Source organism: Uranotaenia lowii, chromosome 2 (genome assembly GCF_029784155.1).
Source record: "Uranotaenia lowii strain MFRU-FL chromosome 2, ASM2978415v1, whole genome shotgun sequence".
NCBI lineage: Eukaryota > Metazoa > Arthropoda > Insecta > Diptera > Culicidae > Uranotaenia > Uranotaenia lowii.
The window spans coordinates 251023185-251045594 of NC_073692.1; the positions used below are offsets into that span (position 1 = coordinate 251023185).

At 35.7% G+C, this 22410-nt stretch overlaps 1 protein-coding gene across 2 annotated transcripts; it reads left to right on the forward strand.

The window, feature by feature from the left end:
- The first annotated feature begins 3956 nt into the window (after positions 1–3956).
- Positions 3957–22410, forward strand: LOC129750076 (ionotropic receptor 25a). Of its 2 annotated transcripts, none has more exons than XM_055745286.1 (11): positions 3957–4068; positions 7369–7530; positions 11796–11945; positions 12018–12223; positions 16316–16580; positions 16757–16994; positions 17049–17400; positions 20256–20848; positions 20906–21091; positions 21396–21725; positions 21792–22410. In XM_055745286.1, the coding sequence occupies exons 2-11, from the start codon at positions 7398–7400 to the stop codon at positions 22195–22197; spliced, it is 2859 nt and encodes a 952-aa protein (XP_055601261.1). In that variant the 5' UTR covers positions 3957–4068; positions 7369–7397; the 3' UTR covers positions 22198–22410. The 2 variants fall into 2 exon arrangements, with proteins under 2 accessions (XP_055601261.1, XP_055601260.1); XM_055745285.1 differs by lacking the exon at positions 3957–4068 and adding an exon at positions 6281–6327.

Sequence of the window (22410 nt, forward strand, 5' to 3'; positions counted from 1 at the left end):
AATAGAGAAAATGAACCAGGTTACCAGATCTACACATTATAGTATAAAATTTGACACATATTTGCATTTTGAAAAAACTATTGGGGAGATGAGGGCATAACGAGCACCCGAGGCATAATGAGAACTACGCTTTTCTACGAAAGTGCGTATTTTCTTAAATAAATTTTCATGAGGATTTGTTTCGTACTTCCTATAGTATTAATTTTTCACAAAAAAAGGAATCTCCTTATCATCTTTACAGAGATATTTAAAAAACACTAGCTTGGTTCTCAAGTTACAAAAATATTATAATTTTTGAGCACCACGAAATAAGCTCTTATGATCTTAAAATAACCTTGATCTATAATGTACGCACTGCAACATGATGTACACATTGTTTCTCAATTTTTACCATCAAAAATTTTTTGATTTTTCACTTTTATCAATTTTAAAACACGTTTTTACTTAAATTTGTTGACTAGGGGCATATAGAGCACCATATTATCGAGGCATAATGAGCATTTTCTGCCGTAGAATCTAGCAGCGAATTAAAATTGATTTATAGCGCCACACCTTGACTAGTTTTCATCCGACAATTTAGCCTATTGGTAAGGTGTCGGAGAGGTAATCAAAAGACTAGAGTTAGATTTCTGTTCGAGGTGATTTTTTTTCCTTTCACAATTCATGATCGATTTTTCTATTGTTACATTATACGGCTAGTAGCATCATCCTCCGAACAAAGCACTTAATGTATGAGCGTGCGTGAATTGTTTGTATTCTACAAACAGATCTAGATTATTTTTTTATTGCTTTGTTTGATGAATCTACGACTCACCTGACTTCATCGAATTGAATTCGCTGCTAGATTCCCCGGCAAAAACGCAAATCTTGCTCTGATTAATGGTGCTCATACTGCCTCAGGGGGGGTTCTCATTATGCCTCCACAGTGGCTGGTTTTCAGCTTTTGGCAAAATTTTTTAAAATGCATTTTTTAACGTTTTCATCTAGTTTTTCACGTTTCAGCCCGTTAGGGAATAGGCTTTTCAAGTGTCTGAACACGAAACAATAATGTAACCTCCATATTATAGCTATTTTCTATGGTTAAATAACCGTTTTCCTTAAGGTGGCCATTATGCCCCCATCTCCCCTAATTGTTCTGATCTTATTTTTTTTTTATATCGATGATTAATTCGATTATGTTTTTTATTTCGTTAATATCACTCGTCAGTTCGTTTAGTTTCCAAAATATGTTACGCAGTATGCTTTATATTCACCACACAACTCCTTAAAGGGCAATGCCATTGAAGTTTTTAAACAAATCTCATGTGTGTAATGCATTTGTTATGTTGTAAATATATAAATTAAGATACAATAAAAAGAGTATAGATCGTAGGCAACCTGTATACATATCTCATGTGGCCATGGAAATCCCGTTCTAAGTGTTAGTAAAAGTTTTTTTTGTAAACATTGTAACCATGACAATTCGTGACGTCAGGTGCACTTTTAAACACACAATCATCATCGCTGTACCAGCGAAAAATTAAAAAATGAAAGAAACTCAGCAATTGAAATAACCAATAGTGTGGAAGTGATAAACATATTTACTGACTCAATGTTTTTTCCACTTTGTGATGAATACAGAATACAGAATAACTGCCTCATATAGGCAGTGATAACTCGGCCATCCATTTCAATGGAATATTATTTTTTAAGTTCTGAGAGCAGACGACTACAATTACAAAAGCATTATTTTTCATGAAATAGAATTTTGATTTCCAAATTCCCAAATTTGGCTGGCGTCTATGGAACACCGTCGCCACTCTACTGAATACAACAGAGACATCTAGATTTATATCGGGCATCGTACCACCTTTAGCAGAGACATCTAGGTTTTTGTTTCTTTTGTAATATATTTTGTCATTCTCAACTCAGAGCCGAATCCAAGTGTATCAATGCAAGCATGTTGCAAAACCATCTTCAGGTATAAAATTTAGAATTAGATTCTATGGTTCTTAATTCATCGGCCTTATCAGTGAAGACCGTAAGGACATGATGTTATTATGAAATTTTTAAAGACGGAAAGAAGAAAGAGAAGAAAAGAAAGATGGTAAAAATGAGCGGGTAGAATTTATTTAGAAACATTATCATCACATAAATGGTGGGAGAGAAGGGGAACCACGGATGCTCTAAGAGCACCTATATCCGGGTCCAAACAACCCGTTTAAACCCAAATTCCGACCAAAGCAACCACATCCGTTGGCCATTATACCAGTTTCAACTCAACTTTTTTTTATAACTGATATGAGGATTGCACGAACACCAATTCTTGTATAAATTAGACCCAAGACCATGGATACAGCCCTTATGCATCAAGAGAGATGATGATATCCTGATTCTTATGATAAAACAAAGTATGATCTTATGATGAAAAAAATATGAAACATAGGTAAACTCTTACCGCTTTCATCATAACAATTTAAAAGCAGATTTGTTTGCGTTTGTAGGAACTTTTTTTGAATGAAACAATTTTCTTCATTTGGATTTTCTCACCGTTTCGCTGATTCCGGATCACAGCTCAATCCCGCCACACAACATTCAGCGCTTTTCATACGGCTTACCATATTTTCAAACGTATTTTGTAACAAGATGTCGCTAGTTTACCCAAAAGTTTGTTTATTTCGGCTTACCCTTATTTCTAACGTATTTTGTCACAAGATGTCGCTAGCTTACCCAAAAGTTTGCGTTGTTAGTTCACAATCTGTAAGCCAGGTATTTAATTTTTCGGTAGTAAAAATATATCTCGCGTGAGCGTCGTAAGAAACAAAATGTAAACAAACAGTTTTATTATGAAAAAAAATACAAAAACTGACATTGTCGCAATTTCTTTCCATTTGTAGCCTGGATAACATATTCTATATGTGAAATGTGTTGTTTTGATAATTTTTGAGGCAGTTTTCTGTGAATTCCGAAGATGTTTCATACGACGTAATGAAAGCTCACGCGAGGTATATTGAAATTTTAATTTCTTCACATCAATACCTTGAAAATGAGGAACATTATAGGCACATATTTAAGATATTAATGATTAAAAAAAATATATTAAAAAAAATCGCGTCTAGAATCTTTTTTTTAACAAAAGAGAATCTGATGATGATGTAAATCATGCTGAAATTTCCGGAGTTCAGTGTCGTGACGTAGCGCAATGAGTTTGAAAAAAAAATCTTGCGAAAAGCGAATTGCCATAATTTGGAAAACTTGTATTCAAGATCATTTTTAGCGACATCTTTGGAGGAAATTAATGAGCTTTCCATTAGAATACACCTTACCCATTCACAAAAATGTTTAATCAAAAGATGTCGCTGATCTTGGTGTGAACATCGAAATTTTCTGGAATGTATCGAGCGAGACATTTTTACTTTTTTTTCCTTCTTTGCCGATACTTCGAGGTAAAAATAACTATTTGTGCTTCCGAATTTCACAGGAAAATAATTTTTACACCAAAATCATCACGATTTTAATGGGTCTCGCACTATACTCAAGATGAATCCCCGGAAAAACGCAGAGACTCTAGAAAAATTGCCCCAATTGCCCTTACTTGCAATTTACGAACCAAACTTGCACACAAAGCTATCTTCAGGATGGAACTCTACTTGTACCTATCGTTATGTTGCAGCCATCGAATAGAAAATTTGTCTATGCTGTTGATTTCTAATTGGAACTTGTTCACAACATATAACGCCACCCAAGAAATTCCAGTACGGCTTACCAGCTGCCTTTGCAGCTACTGCTCATTGACGTGCACACATTTTATCAAAAGAGGTCGCTAATTCATTCAATTCGTCTCATATGAAAATCAAAAAGAGATTCTGGGAACTTTGAAGCGCTGCGCTACCAATCAATTGAAAAGAATAAAATACCTCATCAATCGTCGAAAATGAAATAACATAACCTACTTTGGTAATACCGACATTATCTTCTAAAGTAACAAGCCTTATTAAGTTCTAGGGTTTGTTATAGCAAAGTAAATAGTTAGTAAATAACAATAACGGAAATGTTCATGATATATCAACGATCAGATCTGTGGAAAAGGTGATTTTAATATTTGACTACATGATTTTCAGGATTTTTATACTTTAGGATGATTCATCCCTTATTGGACATTTGATTGATTTTCTTAGATTGTTTCCATTTTCTTGTAGATCGAGCAACTATTTTCAAAACATGACATTAAGGATCGGGAAGAAATTTAAACCGAGAAACACTGCAATTTTGCATAATGTATCTCAAAACTCACTGCATAAAATTGTTTAAATTAAGTAGCTTTGAGTAGCCGAAAGTGTTGTGTTTTACAACCGCTCATAACTCATAACAACCGGACAAAAATCTTCGCTCATTTCGAGTAAAGTGGCCAACTTGGACTGTAAATCGACCATTTCCAACGTGGTATTTAGACCATTTAGGTGATTTGACTGAAATCGGAAATCTCAAAGATTTTTTATGAATATCGTTTTTGACTACTGTTGTTCCGGAACTTCTACGGAGTCTCTAAGTTGCCATTCCGATCCATACTTTTGTCGAGAAGATACGTTCGAATCAATTGACCACACCAGAGAAGCTTATAAATAAAGCGGAAATGTCTAGGACCCGTTTTTGACATCTTCGAAAATCGTTTAAAATAATCGTTCAAAATAAAACCAAGTAAAATAAGATGTTTAAAAAGCATCCAGTTTTCAAACTGGGTTCGTATTCGTACAAACTGGATTCAACTAATCTTTGCGTGTGGAAATGTTTTTAATATTAAAAAAAAGTAAGACAAAATATTTAATCATATTTTTATTATGTATATCTTAAAGTTTCTGTGTTCCAGGTGCTTTTGTCAAAAGTTCAAGCGTTTTTAAAATCCCGTTTTTTCTTCTCAAAATCAGGACACCTGACACCTCTGCAATAGTTGCCTGCAAGCTGGAAAATACTTGTGCGCAAGAAAATACTAACAGCGAACTAATACTTTGGAAGAAATTAAGCTTTCATTCGTTCCAGAATCAACGCCAGAATTTGGAAGAAAGATACCACACGCTAGAAATTATTAAACCATTTACGTTTCAAAAATAACCATTTTTGATCTTTTCCCGGGAAATGTCATTTTATGAGTTCTCTATGAGAAGTCATAAAATGACTTCTAGGGGAGAAGTTCGAATATGGTTATTTTTCAACCGAATGGGATTCAGGAGGAGAAGTTAAAAAATGGTTGTTTTTAAATCAATGAAGGAGAATGTTAATGTAGAAATAGAACAAATTGAAATGTTTTCGAAGAAAAAATAAAATTTATTTTTTTTTGTGTTTTTTCACGTCTTTCGCCGCGTTCAAATACGCTTTCGGAGCATCGCTGATTTATGCTGACAAAATACAACAACGAATTTGTTTTATTAGTACTTCATTACGGTTTCTTACATTAGTAGTTACGGTAACACTAGAAGGCTTCGATCGTTAACTGGTACGCGGCGGCCTTTTGTTCTCCATCAGTGAGTTGCTCTCAAATGCTCAATCTATTGCAGGACGACAGGTTCGGACAGCTTTTTCGGCTGCAACTCGTGCCGCTAGGTAGGGCAGTTCCGCAGGTATTCCGAATCGAAGTAAAACACATTGATGGTGATGTCGTCCCGGAATAGCCGAACGATGTCCTGTGGCAGCGATAGCATGTGGGACAGTTTTAAGTGTTCCACCCCGTAGTCGGTTCCCCGAGCGCATTCCGTATGAGAGAGGTGGCCGCGTTACAATCCAGCGGTTTTTTCTGGAGGCCCACCTTCCGGGTGGTCAACATTTGACTGATTTGATTTGATTTGATGAAACACTATATGTGCGCTCGTTCCGGAAGTAAATAGTCCCGCGTTCGGTGCTGTTGGAGCTGGAACTGGAACCGGACTGCCGCCGATTCATCCAATTGGTGCACTGCAATTAATTTTTGTTGTTGATTCATTGGGTTTTTGATTGGGAATTCATAATGATAAAACAATTACCTTTAGAATCTCTCCAGCCTTGTTTTATTCGTCTGAATAAACTAAATCCAAAACACCTTCGGTTCACTCCACGGTAGCTTCCAATATGGCGTAGAAAAAACGTAGAATTTTTCAACCATTTTCTGGTTTATACACGAGAACTTGATAAATGGTTGAATTTCGACATCGAAAAATTCTTAAAAAATAACCATATTGATAGTTTTGGAGCAAACACCATAAAATGGTTATTCTGTAATCATAATTGGTTAAATGAAAACGAGCGTGCAGCTTCCCGTTTTTCCAAATTTATTTCATCACAAGATGTCACTAGTTATAATAAAAAAGATTAATTTTGGTAATATTGTGTGCTTGGGAACTGGACAAACTAGCGTGAAAAATTTTATCATTTCTATGTTAGGGATGAATGGCCCCATAGATGATAAAATCCCAATAATCAAATAAATAAATAATAATCATCATTTCTATGTGATAAGGAACCATTCAAATATAATGAAACGCGTTGGGGAAGGGAGAGGGGGGAGTTTGGGTATGCTGTAGCAGTTTGTTACGGTTTGTGAATTTTGGATAGCAAATATCAAAAATAATATCTACTATCTTTGGCAAATATGATAAATGGGGATGGCTTGGTCGAAAATGACCAAAAATTGCGTTGCTTCAAATTGGAACGGTCCCTAAGCTGATGTATATTCTATAGTGCCGTAAATCCATATAGTGTCTGGAAAATCTACGATATCTTATTGAATATGCAAAATTCGATTTAAAAATCTAAGAACTTCATACCAATTAAGACGGAATGAATCGTTAAAAAAAACAAACAGCTACTAATCTTGTGCCTTGAGAGCTTTGTATATTACTGTCTGAATCCCAATATCGGTAAATATACTTTTTAAGCTGCAAATTTACATGCTCTTTTCAATTAAAAATTTCATAGTTTGTCAAAATCAAAAAACAAACTATAAAAATAACAGGAAAGGAAGCACTTCTGTATTTTTTTCAAATCGGGAGACAAGTTTTGATTCTAATTTCACGGCAATAGAATTGTTAGCGTCCAGCCATAGTGTTTCATTAAAACAACCTTGCCGTTATGAGACACGATTGCCACATGGATGGTAAAGTGTCGTTAATAAACCATAAAAAAACATTGCCGTTATTCTGTATGTTGACCTACATTAATTTTTTTCTCTCCTATGTACCAACCGCAAATGAATGAAAGAAGAGTCACAGAGTTCAGCTAAAGTATCCACTCGCAGTCGGCGATGCGATGCACTTACGTGTACTATGTTGGTTGACATGGAAACAATGTTGTGCTCGACCATAAACATACACATTGCATATCCTGACCAGCTAAAATGAGTCGAATTTCTTTTCATTTCAGAACTACCAGGTAAAGCTAGAAGTTGTGAGATGTGGAGTTTCTGGAAGCTCGTATTTTTCTTGAAAACAAATGTGCGCTGGAAAATTGTATTATCAGTGTTGGTTTACTGTTCATTTGGAGTTAAAAAAATATACGCTCAAACCACTCAGAATATTAATGTTTGTAAGTATTTCTTCGGTTATGTTTAAGAATTTTGAGTAATCGGAAAAGCAAATTGAATTTTTTTTTTCTAAGCCTACTCAAGTTTTACCACGTGGAAAAAAAAGATTATATCAATAGGATAACCTGTGAAATACCTTCTGATGAATAATTCAAATGAAATCCAACTTTAATTATTTTTTAATGCTTAGGTGTAAAAAAATCCATAAAACAATAAATTGCAATAAATCTGGTTTTGATTTCTGAATCCAAATTTTGAATTCTGAATCTTAATCCGATATCTGAGTTTTAAATTTCGAATCTAAAATCTAAATCTGAATTCTGAATCTGGATTCTGAATCTGAATTCTGAATCTAAATTCTGAATCTGAATTCTGAATCTGAAATCTGAATTCTGAATCTGAATTCTGAATCTGAATTCTGAATCTGAATTCTGAATCTGAATTCTGAATCTGAATTCTGAATCTGAATTCTGAATCTGAATTCTGAATCTGAATCTGAATTCTGAATCTGAATTCTGAATCTGAATTCTGAATCTGAATTCTGAATCTGAATTCTGAATCTGAATTCTGAATCTGAATTCTGAATCTGAATTCTGAATCTGAATTCTGAATCTGAATTCTGAATCTGAATTCTGAATCTGAAATCTGAATCTGAATTCTGAATCTGAATTCTGAATCTGAATTCTGAATCTGAATTCTGAATCTGAATTCTGAATCTGAATTCTGAATCTGAATTCTGAATCTGAATTCTGAATCTGAATTCTGAATCTGAATTCTGAATCTGAATTCTGAATCTGAATTCTGAATCTGAATTCTGAATCTAAATTCTGAATCTGAATTCTGAATCTGAATTCTGAATCTGAATTCTGAATCTGAATTCTGAATCTGAATTCTGAATCTGAATTCTGAATCTGAATTCTGAATCTGAATTCTGAATCTGAATTCTGAATCTGAATTCTGAATCTGAATTCTGAATCTGAATTCTGAATCTGAATTCTGAATCTGAATTCTGAATCTGAATTCTGAATCTGAATTCTGAATCTGAATTCTGAATCTGAATTCTGAATCTGAATTCTGAATCTGAATTCTGAATCTGAATTCTGAATCTGAATTCTGAATCTGAATTCTGAACCTGAATTCTGAATCTGAATTCTGAATCTGAATTCTGAATCTGAATTCTGAATCTGAATTCTGAATCTGAATTCTGAATCTGAATTCTGAATCTGAATTCTGAATCTGAATTCTGAATCTGAATTCTGAATCTGAATTCTGAATCTGAATTCTGAATCTGAATTCTGAATTCTGAATCTGAATTCTGAATCTGAATTCTGAATCTGAATTCTGAATCTGAATTCTGAATCTGAATTCTGAATCTGAATTCTGAATCTGAATTCTGAATCTGAATTCTGAATCAGAATTCTGAATCAGAATTCTGAATCTGAATCGGATTTCTGAATCTGAATGTGAATTCTGAATGTGAATTCTGAATCTGAATTCTGAATCTGAATTCTGAATCTGAATTCTGAATCTGAATCGGAATTCTGAATCTGAATGTGAATTCTGAATGTGAATTCTGAATCTGAATTCTGAATCTGAATTCTGAATCTGAATTCTGAATCTGAATTCTGAATCTGAATTCTGAATCTGAATTCTGAATCTGAATTCTGAATCTGAATTCTGAATCTGAATTCTGAATCTGAATTCTGAATCTGAATTCTGAATTCTGAATCTGAATTCTGAATCTGAATTCTGAATCTGAAATCTGAATCTGAGTCCTCAAAGAAATAAATGCTTAGTTAAGTTAAAAAGTTTGAATATGAAATCTTAATCTTAACTCTGGGGAATAATTCGAACTGAAAGCACTGACGATTACAAGTCTATAAGAATTCGAATCTATTAGGAATTCAGCCTCTCGAGCTTTAATTTGAAAGAATGTCCTGTAGTGAAAGAGGAAAACATATTAAATAAATATTCCGTTGAATGATCGAATCTTGAACAATTTCCTGGTAAATATCAATCGATTTGTACCAGAGAGAGAGACGATCTTCGGCTGATGAAAAGCGGTGCTTAACCGGTCTGGTCATTCTAGTTGCGACGCTTGCGTTAGACGTTTGCGTTTTAATTATACGCGTGATTCAAATTCCCGGTAGGACGCTCGAGTTGCAAAAAAAGCGCAGAACACGACATGTCCCTAAAACAACTTTTTTTTCATTCGAAAAGTCTGTCCCTAGGGCGGATTTCACGAGACTCAATCAAACTTTACTGCATAGTGCAAGACGGTGCACTTCTTGTAACAATACAAAAAACCACACGTCACACAAATCGACCACCCACAGGCAACTGAACTGAGGTGTTTTTATTACTAGTTGTTAACCGAGGTGGTAAATCCATTTTATGGATTGCATTCCAAGGCACGGCGAGCCACCGCATCCCCCCAGTTTGCTACTCTGGGCCCATGGGTGCAATTGGACGACTCATGATACAATGCTAAGAAACACTGTACCCCCTACGCCAGAAAGTCCACCTGGGACCACTGGCCTTTGTTCCCGCCTCGAACTGTTTGACACACTATACTTCAATAGTGGGAGGTCAATTCGCGCTAATGCGCTCCAAGGCAATCCCAGCAAACATTTAACTAGGTATATCGCAGAAACAACAGGAATATAGAAACCCGTTTTCCAGAAGGAATAATCGTATTAAACTTATCAAAATAGCATATAGCTACAAAAGTGGAGGCGATATAGCGATAATGACTAGATTCCATCCGGATTTACGATTTCATTACGTCTACAATAACCAAATATACAATCATGAACAACTTGAAGCAAACGGAAAAAAATGATCTGACCGAGGTTCGAAATCCAATCCTCCGAGTCAGCTCGCCAGCACCTTACCCACAAGGCCAACTCGTTAGTTGCTTGAGAGTCAAGCTGTTGCTCTATAAGAGATATTAAAGTTCCATCACGCACATTCAGTTCGAAACGAGAACAGAGAAAGAGACCCGAATGAGTACCAATTCAAGTCCCGCCCATTTGTCGTAAATTTGAACTAATTGATGCTTTTTGACTACGTATTTAAGAACCAAGTTATTATTTGCTCGATTTGAAATGTTTTGAGAAGCAGTCGTAAATGTATCATGAAAAATTACTCAGAACAAACATTTGTAAGATAGCCACGAGCAATCTCAATTTAAACGACTTATGTTGTCATTTCTATTACGATTTCATGTTAGCTGGGATACTCGTTTCCGATTCCTCTTTCAGCAAATACCTCATTCTAACACGACTCGATGCGCAACCCTTCCTCTGACGAGTTAGGACCCGACATCTCATCGTGTTAAAAAAGGTCCCCATTTAGCGCAACTACTAACTTTGTGGATCTAGTTCAGAAACAAAAAGCGAGTTGTCGAATGTCGACGACACTTTCTCTGTTCGAGCACGCGGGTCAAGAGGCAAGCCTCCTAAGCAACGTATAGGACTCAGACTCCTCCGAACTCTATAGTCTTGACTTAAGTCACCACTCAGTGCAACTACTCAATTTTCAAGTCGGGTGCTTTACTCCCCGAAGCGCAAATCGAGCTATAGACCATCCTTATCAGGTCGCACTCGCGGTTCAGACGCATCACTTCCCGAAACGCGTGTCGAGCCCCGACACCTCCGGCATACTGTGCCTCACTGACAACTTACACGTTTTAACACGTTCCTAAGTGATTGACTCACCATTAGCCACCACTTTGCGCATCTACTCATTTTGCGAGTCGGGACTATACCCACCGAAACGAGTTGGCGATCGCTCTCCCTCCGGTCACGTCAGCATTTCAGGGCCATGACCCCCTGAACGCGTGTTGGACCCTCACCCTCACACCCGAGTATTGGTACTTAAGTACCCGGGTGCACCACTCCTTCCGCGCGGGTTTGACAGACCCGTCGTCGGCCTCTAGTGGGTTTAGTGATAGTTCTCTTAGCCGTACATCTGTAATACGCCGGACTTGCAGACACGTTTCCGCTCTGGACCACGAGGAGGTGGAATAACCAGCCCAGAGCACTGAACTTAGGCGCTGCTGATTAGCGGAGTACACCTCTACCGATTCCACCGCTCCATCGAAATGAGTGGCTCGAACTGTAGAGAATAGGCATAGGAAACGAATCTGTTTACATGAAACTTTACCGAATGCTAATAGAACAAAAGATTTTAAATTTGTAATATCCAATTAAATGTTTCTTAATTTCCACAATTTGATATGATTTGTTTTAAATCTCGTTTTTAGTGTTTGTAAACGAGGTCGGCAACGACCTGGCGCAAGTGGCCGTTGACGTTGCGCTCAATTACATCAGGAAGAATCCAAGTCTCGGTCTCTCAGTGGAAATCATGAGCATAGAAGGCAATCGAACGGATAGCAAGGGTATGCTTGAAGCATGTGAGTATCGGACAGTTTATTGTTTCAGTTTACTAAATAACTAAATGAGGAATATCATTCAATACTGAACAGTGTGTGCAAAAATATCGGAAGCAATACAGACCAATAGGCCACCACACGTTATCTTTGATACAACATTAACGGGGGTGTCTTCGGAAACGGTTAAATCCGTCAGTGCATCATTGGGTATACCGACCGTATCGGCATCCTATGGGCAGGAAGGTGACCTTCGACAATGGCGAGATCTATCCCCTATCAAAAGCAACTATTTGCTGCAGGTATGAACCGTTTGATCGTACGGAGATTTTAACGTTGTAGTTTCGGTAACATAGGTTTGTTGTCAGTGTGATGGCCATGTTTAGAAGGTGGAATTTTTGGGTTGATACATTTCATTCGATTTAAATCAATTATTTCAGCTTTATTTCTATGATGAAATAAAACTATTTAAGAAGATGACACATTGTTATCACTTTCAAAAGGTAATAAATGTTGTCTTATTTTAATCAGTTCATAACTTTAACCTTTTCATACAGCACGATATTTTTTGCCATAAGATTTAATTCATATTTTTTCAACTGATATTTTGCTACACACTTGAAAAATTGATGGAAAAACCATATCAAGATGCAATAATTGACGATCCAGTAAGAAATATCCAAAAGTCAGGTCATCATTTCTTTAATCTGGTTTTCAAGATAGGATAAGCTTATTTTTGTCAAAAAAAAAAAAAAAACTAACAAAAACTAACTAACTAATATGATTTTTTAAACTCTGAATTTGCAGTTTTTGACTCTTCCGACTTAAAAGGTACCGATCACCGTACTAGGAGGAATCCAAATAAAAGTTACTAAGGCTATGATCATTTAGAATCCGGGCAGTTACAATCGTGTGTATTTTAAAAACTATTTATTTGATCGAAAAACTTTCTTTGGAGGAAATGAAGGTGTTAATATGACATTTAATGTAAAAATATAAAAAAAATATTTATCCATGATTTCAAGAAATACTCTAACATTTTCATAAAATGTCTTTTTTATCTTTGCACACTTTCTTCTGTCATGTATTGATTTATTTTTGTTACTACAGAAGTAAAACCTTTGCATAATTATGATATTTTACACAAACTCACCAGGAAAAGCAATTGGAATCTGGTTGGAACCTTTTCATGAGTAGGCATCTCGAAGAATTTGATCTCTTAAATCCGGTTTTAACATATATCTTTTTGTCCATCAGAACACATCTGCATATTGCTTAAAAACCGGATGCACAGATTGCGATCTTTGGAACTGATCATTATTAGTTATTTACTTGGTGTCTACTAGTCAGGGAACACTTTTTGCCTGCCAGAAATGGGTTTTTTGCATTATTTAAGGAGTCTGCATTCAGTTATCCCAATAACCATAGACTTTTTACCATATTTAAGATCAAGGATTGCACTCCGATGGTTGATTTGAACTTCGTGTGAATCCTAGAGTGGCTCCTTATAAATACTTCTTAACCATTTGGTCCGAAAAAAAATCAGAAAAAATAAACAGTTCATGAGCTTTCAAGTCAACAATGAAGAATTTTCGAGGCAAAAAATGCGTAAAAGGAGCAAATTTGTGCACAATTATTTTTACCATTCCTTTTTGCATCGTAAAAATCTCAAACACACGTTAACTTAAAAATCTGTCAAAAATAGGCAAGATAGTCCTTTTCATAACCAACACAACGCCACTAAAGTTTTGCAAATCCGAGCTCTATTAACCCTCATCCGCATTAGGGTGTCATTTTGACACCATTGCAAGTTTGAAGGCTTGTAACTTTTTTCAGAAGCTTCAAAATACAAAAATTTCTTCGGGGCCCTAGATGAATTCAAAAGTTCTTCAATATTGCATCTTTACTTTTTTTATGGACGAACCCTGGAAGCCTGGACAAAAAAACTCCCTTTTCCGACTTTTGATGTCATTTTGACACCACAAAAGTAAAATCTATTTAAGTCGTTTGAATTATTATGAACTTCATATAAAACTTATATCAATAGAAACCTTGTAATGTCAGTAAAATATGTTTAGAACATTATATACAGCTAAAGTTACAAGTTTTCTCGTTATCCAGCATGAAAGAAAAAAAATCTGAAAAAACATGCCTCACGAAAACTGCTGTAGTTTATATGTTACACGTTCAAAAAAATATTTGCCTTATGCATATGAAAGCTGAAGTTAATGCCTACATCATGAAGACAAGAAATATTTTTTTAAATTTTTTTTAATGAAATGGTCACAAAAAGTTCAAAAAAGTGGTCTAAAAACCCTACTTTTCATTCGATTGCTAGTAAATACTGTTTGAGCGATGGTAGAGTTTTGAAAAAAAATATGACCACAAAATGTATAAAAATTCGAACATTTTGCTGTCTTTAGATTTTTGATGCAACAAAAATTGAATTTACTGGAATTTTTCAAAGTTCACTACTTTGCGCGATTTTTTTACAAATTGAAATTTCATCTCTTTTTGTGGTCCACCGTCAGGTTGTACCCGGATTATCAGTGCTTTTACTTTGTTTGGACCAACCAAGAGTATATTCATTGGAAAGCACATTTAATCTTCATTCTAGTGAGGTGCTGCAATTCACGCTGTGAGATTTCACAAAAATATGAAAATTATAAACGTAAAATCATTCCTGAATTTCTAGAACTACAAGCACCTCGTCCAGCAAAACGTGTTTGTTTGCTCTCCGAGTAGGTACGGTGGGTGGTGATTCGGGCAGAGAGCGAAGCCGACAAACGAAATAATGATGCGTGTCGTACATTTCTTGGTTGAAAATATTCTATTGAGAGTAGTTTGCATTTGCTAGTCGATGCGTGTCGTGCATTTCTTGCTCTGTCGGCTTCGCTCTCTGACCAAATCACCACCCACCGTACCTACTCGGAGAGCAAACAAACACGTTTTGCTGGACGAGGTGCTTGTGGTTCTAGAAATTCAGGAATGATTTTATGTTTATAATTTTCATATTTTTGTGAAATCTCACAGCGTGAATTGCAGCACCTCACTAGAATGAAGATTAAATGTGCTTTCCAATGAATATACTCTTGGTTGGTCCAAACAAAGTAAAAGCACTGATAATCCGGGTACAACCTGACGGTGGACCACAAAAAGAGATGAAATTTCAATTTGTAAAAAAATCGCGCAAAGTAGTGAACTTTGAAAAATTCCAGTAAATTCAATTTTTGTTGCATCAAAAATCTAAAGACAGCAAAATGTTCGAATTTTTATACATTTTGTGGTCATATTTTTTTTCAAAACTCTACCATCGCTCAAACAGTATTTACTAGCAATCGAATGAAAAGTAGGGTTTTTAGACCACTTTTTTGAACTTTTTGTGACCATTTCATTAAAAAAAATTTAAAAAAATATTTCTTGTCTTCATGATGTAGGCATTAACTTCAGCTTTCATATGCATAAGGCAAATATTTTTTTGAACGTGTAACATATGAACTAAAGCAGTTTTCGTGAGGCATGTTTTTTCGGATTTTTTTTCTTTCATGCTGAATAACGAGAAAACTAGTAACTTTAGCTGTATATAATGTTCTAAACATATTTTACTGACATTACAAGGTTTCTTTTGATATAAGTTTTGTTTAAATCGGCCTAACACGCCAAAAGTTATAACGATTTGAGCTTGTGGTGTCAAATTGACACCACAAGTGCTGATTATGGTAATGAAATCTAATGCGGATGAGGGTTAACGTAGCTATCACCGATATAAAGTGCCCGGATACTAAATGATCATAGCCTTAGAAGAATCTGATGAACAGCTCCACTGTAGAATTATTCCTAAAACTGTGTTGTTTATAAGTTGCTCTTATGAAAACTTTATTTTTATGAAAGACCTAAAACTTGAAGAAATAATTCCACAAATCTGTTATTTCTTTTTTATAAGTTTCACAGCTGTTCATTCGATTTTGTTTGGAGCTTGAAGGTATAAAGAAAGTAATTCCAGAACATTGAACAAGCTGATTAAGCTTTTACAGATCTGGATAAGGTTTCTTTTGGAAGATCTTTTAGTCAGTCAGTAGAAGAGGCATCTTTTTAAATAATATAAAATTTCCGCATAGATGTGTGGTGAATATATATATATATATATATATATATATATATATATATATATATATATATATATATATATATATATATATATATATATATATATATATATATATATATATATATATATATATATATATATATATATATATATATATATATATATATATATATATATATATATATATATATATATATATATATATATATATATATATATATAACAAAATTACACTGATAATACTTAACAATTGAATTAACCCAATATGTGTTTTGATTTTTCCCAGGTGATGCCCCCAACTGATATGATACCGCAATCTATTCGCAAAATTGTCACCTACATGAATATTACAAACGCCGCTATTCTCTACGATGAATCGTTTGTAATGGACCATAAGTACAAGGCGTTGCTTCAGAACATGCCGACCAGACATGTTATTACTTCGATCGGCAATGACAAAGATCGAGCCGAACAGATTGAAAAGCTTCGCAATTTGGATATCAACAATTTCTTCATTTTGGGCTCTTTCAATTCTATCAAAAAAGTATTAGGTAATTGATTGATGATATTGTATTTTTGAAGGACATGTACAACGATTTTTCCCATAGCATTAACAACTGAGCTCATGAAGTGCGTTTGCGTAACATGTGCTGTATTTTGTTAGCACTCCATTTCGTTGCGTGGAATGTTGCTTCATTAATCTCTCATGATTAATAAACTTTTACAGAATCAGCAAAACGGGAATTTTTTGAACGAAACTTTGCTTGGCATGCAATTACCCAGTATCAAGGGGAGCTTTCCAGCAATATAGATAACGCTACAATAATGCTTCTTCGCCCAATATCGGACAGCCGAAGCAAGGATCGACTTGGAGTCATACGAACTACCTACAACATGAAACAGGAGCCACAAATAACGACTGTGTTCTATTTTGATCTTGCCTTGCGTACATTCCTCGCTATCAAGTAACCAACATTTCAACATAACTGAGCTCGCATTGTAAAAATGTTTAATTTTAGAAACATACTTCAAGTAGGAGCGTGGCCACCAAACATGAAGTACATGGTTTGTGAAGACTACGATGGTACAAACTCTCCGAATCACACCATAGATTTGAGATCAGCGTTTATAGAGGTTACTGAGCCCACGACCTATGCACCATTTCAATTCCCGACTGGAAAGTCCAAGTTTAACGGTTATGCGTATCCCAAGTTTGATATGGACATAAGTGCAGTGACCATTCGTGGCGGAGCATCCGTTAGTACCAAAAATCTAGGTAAATGGAGCACCGATGATAAGCTGACCGTTTACAACGATGAAGACATGGGCAGCCTAACGGCAGATACGGTCTACAGAGTTTACACAGTTGTTGTAAGTTGACATCTCATATTCAAGTTCATGCTTATGAATGTGCATTAGGGTGGACATGGATGTATGGGGAAAAATTATGATCGAATTTTGAAAACCGACCATATACATTTTGTAGATAAGCCCAAAAAACAGACCTGGGCAAAATTTCAGCGCAATTGAACTTGATTTACGGGTGCTCAAAGCGCTCAAAGTTTCGGTTTTATGACCCTCAAAAATCACCTAAGGGGGGAGGATGGAACAAAGAAATCGGAAACACCAAAATTTTAATGTTGATGCCAAATGACTTAGAAACGCATGAAATATGAAATGTCGAGATCCGGTGTTACCGTCTTGCAGGGTGACAATGGGTCAAAAAATGATGTTTTTTATTTGTTTCCCCAATAACTCTCGTTATTTAACTCACATAAAAAAGTAAAAATTCAGAAACGTTCGCAGGTAGTTATGGTTTAAGTGTACAAAATATTTTTTTTTAATATTGGTTTTTGAAAAAGTTATGGTCAAATGAAAATTGAACCATAGTTACCCCTTGATTACTATGGGTCAGTGGAGTTCTTTCATGAAAAATGTTATAAAAAAGATATAATGAGCCATAAATACGAGTGGAGACGGTGACATTTGTGAAATATTTTACCTACCGTTGCCAAATAACCGTGATCACGAACACGACTCTGTCGATTGAGATCGTGCAATCGTGCAATCGTTTGGCGATTGTGTTTCAACTTTCCTTCCCACGAGGTTTTTCACGTTTTTTCACTCCTGTATGATCCATTTGATAATTTTGGATTTTGAGGTGGATCATATATGCTCCATTGGAAGGTAACAACACATAGGGTGCAAATGAAAAACAAGCAACAATTACAAAATACATGGAATTTCATCACCTCATTGACCACAAATTAAAACGATCCTATATTGTAAAATATTTCATTGGTATACCCATCCCGCAGAAGTCTAATTATTGATATTTTTGAAATTTTAATTTTTGGCTTTAACAATGGCCGCCATGACACTTAACGCCAGAAAAACAAACCATGCCGTTTTTTCGAAAAAATCACGAACTTTTACAAATATTTCGAGGCGTGTGGTCATTTTAGTGGATGAATTAAACATACTGAAGCGAAATCTTTTTTTGGCGTATGATTTTCATGAGTATTGATGAAAAGCTTCAAAAGAAGAAAAGTACGTTTTGTTCCCAGTGTATCACCAGAGATCCACTTTACTTATTCGAAAATTTATATGTTTTAGGTGAAATCTAAGTAAACCATAATTTGATTCTGCTTGCATAGGCAATCTTCTGCACGTCAGTAGTTTTATTTGAGGATAATTATGAAAACTTGTCAAGTTATTGAACATCAAATCACGACTTGATTTAAATTCGAAAAAAAAATCCGACTTTTGTGCAGCTTTTGATCTGCCGAGCAAAAACTAGTAAATCGATTCTCTTCAAATTTTGTGCAATGATTCTTCACTCATACCTGCACGTTCGGTGATAAAATGGTGTTGATCCAAAGCACCCAGGTCAAATTCGAGCTGTGCAAAGTTGTGGATCACCTGTGCTACCATGGGAAGGAAAGGGTTAACTCATCAACAATAATTGCAGCACAACCAAGGGGTCCGTTACCACTGGCTTGGGACAGGTTTGGCTCATCTTACTCCCTTCCAACTGTTCGAAACAAATACAGATTTCTTAAAAGGTTCCAAAGTATCCTTATAAAAATTCCAAATTTGCCAAGATACTCCGGCTGGCTTCAATCCACAATCCATTGTATATCACTTTTCGGATCGTTCAATGCCCTGTCCAATGCCCCCACAAATCCCCTTGGATAGAGTTAAGCTATTTTGAATATATAAATTAAATAAAAAAAAATATTTAAGCATTTTTTAAAATCTTACCTCTTTACCATTGAAAAAGGGTACTTATTTTAAATCATGCCATGTTAATGTCGTAAAAAATGCTGGAACAAAGGGAGCAAGGCTGCTGATCTTCGTTCAGAATGCTTTTTCACCCCGATCCTAGTCACCAACAATTATAATCCTCAACATAAAAAGTCTGTTTTATTTACAAACGACGCTTTTCAGCATCGAACGACGCATACGTTTTTTGTTTTTCTTCCCCTTTTTAGTGATCAGTTATTTCCTGGTTAGTTATATATTAAAATAGACGATTTATTAGACGATAAAATACGTCGCGACTTAACGGTGTCGATCGGTTGACAGATAGGCTGCCAGCAGTGAGCTCAGGGGTATTGTTTGTAGGGTGTTTCACGCCCTAACATTAGTTAACAATTAACAGTAGTAAAATCCCTTTCAGTGAGAATCGTCTTGCATAAATTAATACCATTAATATCTTCTTGATGAAGCATTTCGGGTTCAATGGTTAAGGTGGATGTGAGTGTTAATCAAGCTAAGCTAAGTTTTTTGTTTTTTTTTTTATTTTAACGCAAAAAAAAAATCGGACGTGTGTCGCTTACTTTAATCACTCTGTTTATGCATTTCTAAGTTATTTGGCATCAAAATTAAAAAAAAAACGATTTTCTTCGATTCTTCAAAGGTGATTTTTGAGGATTAAAGACCGAAACTTTGAGCGTGTTGAGGCACCCCTAAATCAAGTCCGATTGAGCTGAAATTTTGCACAGGTCAGTTCTTCGGGCTAATTCTACAAAATGTATCTACAAGCACAGCTACAAGGTATATGGTCGGTTTAAGAAATTCGTCATGACGCATTTGTCTGCCATTCTTATGTGCATGGAACTGCGACCCTTTTGATTTAAAAGGATGAATTACTCAAAAGAGTAAAAATCCTAGGAAAAAAAAGACCCTTTTTGATAAAATGCGAAAAACTCCGTTTATTTTAGCAAGAGCCTTTCATAATTCGTGATCCCTCGGCTCCCAAAGGCTTTAAAGGATATTGCATTGATCTGTTGGACGAAATAGCTAAAATAGTTAATTTTGATTATGAAATCAAGGAAGTGGAAGACGGCAAATTTGGAAACATGAACGAAAAAGGCGTATGGAATGGTATCGTTCGGAAATTAATTGACAAGCAGGCAGACATAGGTCTCGGATCGATGTCCGTAATGGCGGAGAGGGAAACGGTGATCGATTTTACCGTGCCGTACTACGATCTGGTGGGAATTTCCATAATGATGCAACTGCCTAGCACTCCGAGCTCTTTGTTCAAATTCTTGACTGTGCTGGAAACCAATGTGTGGCTATGTATTTTGGCGGCGTACTTTTTCACTAGTTTTCTCATGTGGATCTTCGATCGCTACAGTCCATACAGCTACCAGAATAATCGAGAGAAATATAAAAACGACGATGAAAAGCGAGAGTTCAATATTAAAGAATGTTTGTGGTTTTGTATGACCTCTTTAACGCCACAAGGTGGTGGAGAAGCTCCCAAGAATTTGTCGGGACGATTGGTAGCTGCGACATGGTGGTTATTTGGGTAATATATAGAAAAACCCCACCAAATCTTTCAGTTAAACATTTTCTATACTTTCAGATTCATTATCATAGCGTCGTACACAGCTAATTTAGCTGCGTTTCTAACTGTATCACGTTTGGACACTCCTGTTGAATCGTTGGACGATCTTTCGAAGCAGTACAAAATTCTCTATGCTCCGCTTAACGGATCTTCGGCTATGACCTATTTCCAAAGAATGGCAGATATAGAAGCGCGGTTCTATGAGTAAATATGATAAATATTTTTCATATTAAATATGAACACATGCAAAAAGATGTAATTTTCATTGAAAAAAAAACTACTAAAAAACTTTTTTTTTTCATCTTTACCAATGTTTGACTGGTGTAGTGGTGTAGTGATGAAGTTCTGTGAAGTGCGTTCCTATCATGAAGTAGGTGTTTTAATCTATCCTTGCACCAGTATTTGAAGTAAATAATCCCAAATTATCACCTACAAACGCTTATTACGATTTTTTTGCATGTGTTGACATATCGCTAAATATCATAATAATTACAATTCATCCGCCCAGAATATGGAAAGAAATGTCTTTGAACGATTCACTAACGCCTGTGGAACGCTCGAAACTCGCCGTTTGGGACTACCCGGTCAGCGATAAGTACACTAAAATGTGGCAAGCTATGCAGGAAGCTGGACTACCGAACAGTCTGGACGAGGCAGTCGAGCGCATACGGAACTCAACGTCTGCATCTGGTTTCGCCTTCTTGGGTGATGCTACGGATATTCGATACAAAGTTTTAACCAACTGCGATTTGCAGATGGTCGGTGAAGAGTTTTCACGGAAACCTTACGCAATAGCCGTCCAGCAAGGATCTCCTCTTAAGGATCAATTCAATAATGCGTAAGTTAATTCCGGTTTCGTTGATTGCGTAAATCTAAGAATTTTACTTCATTCATCGGGTTTCAGAATATTGATGCTTCTTAACAAGAGACAGTTGGAAAAGCTCAAGGAACAGTGGTGGAAAAATGACGATATTCAGAGCAAATGTGAGAAACCTGACGATCAATCCGATGGTATCAGCATTCAAAATATTGGAGGTGTATTCATCGTAATATTTGTGGGTATCGGAATGGCCTGTATAACATTGATATTCGAGTTTTGGTACTACAAGTACCGCAAAAACGTTAAAATCATTGATGTTGCTGAGGCCACAGATGAAAATCTCGGCCAAAAGAAAAATCTTCGGATAAGCAATTTGAAACAGGAATTTGGAAACATGGGCCAAATTAAGGATGATCCTGGGACAAAAACACAATCCCTCCGAACTAGAACGCAAACATTGGACATCAATAATTTCAAGTCTCGTTTCTAAAAGTGAAACATAAACCTAGAACCAGATAGTAACGCGTTGTCATTAAACTGAGTATCAGCTATGCTCCTTTAGCACAAAATATCTTTAAAGTTAGATCAGTAACGCGTTGTCAAACAGCCAATAATTTGCAATTGTAGTAACGCATTGTATGCCATTTGTAATGTTTAAGATTTAAGAGTTACCATTGAATATAAATTGGTTGGTTTTTAAAAA

Excerpts from the sequence above, each read along its gene's own strand:
- LOC129750076 (XM_055745285.1), top strand. The coding sequence starts at position 6,294 with ATGTCACTAGTTATAATAAAAAAGATTAATTTTG. Across the intron at positions 6,328-7,368 it reads AATAAAAAAGATTAATTTTG|AACTACCAGGTAAAGCTAGA; the intron begins GTAATATTGTGT and ends TTTTCATTTCAG. Across the intron at positions 21,726-21,791 it reads AAGGATCAATTCAATAATGC|AATATTGATGCTTCTTAACA; the intron begins GTAAGTTAATTC and ends ATCGGGTTTCAG.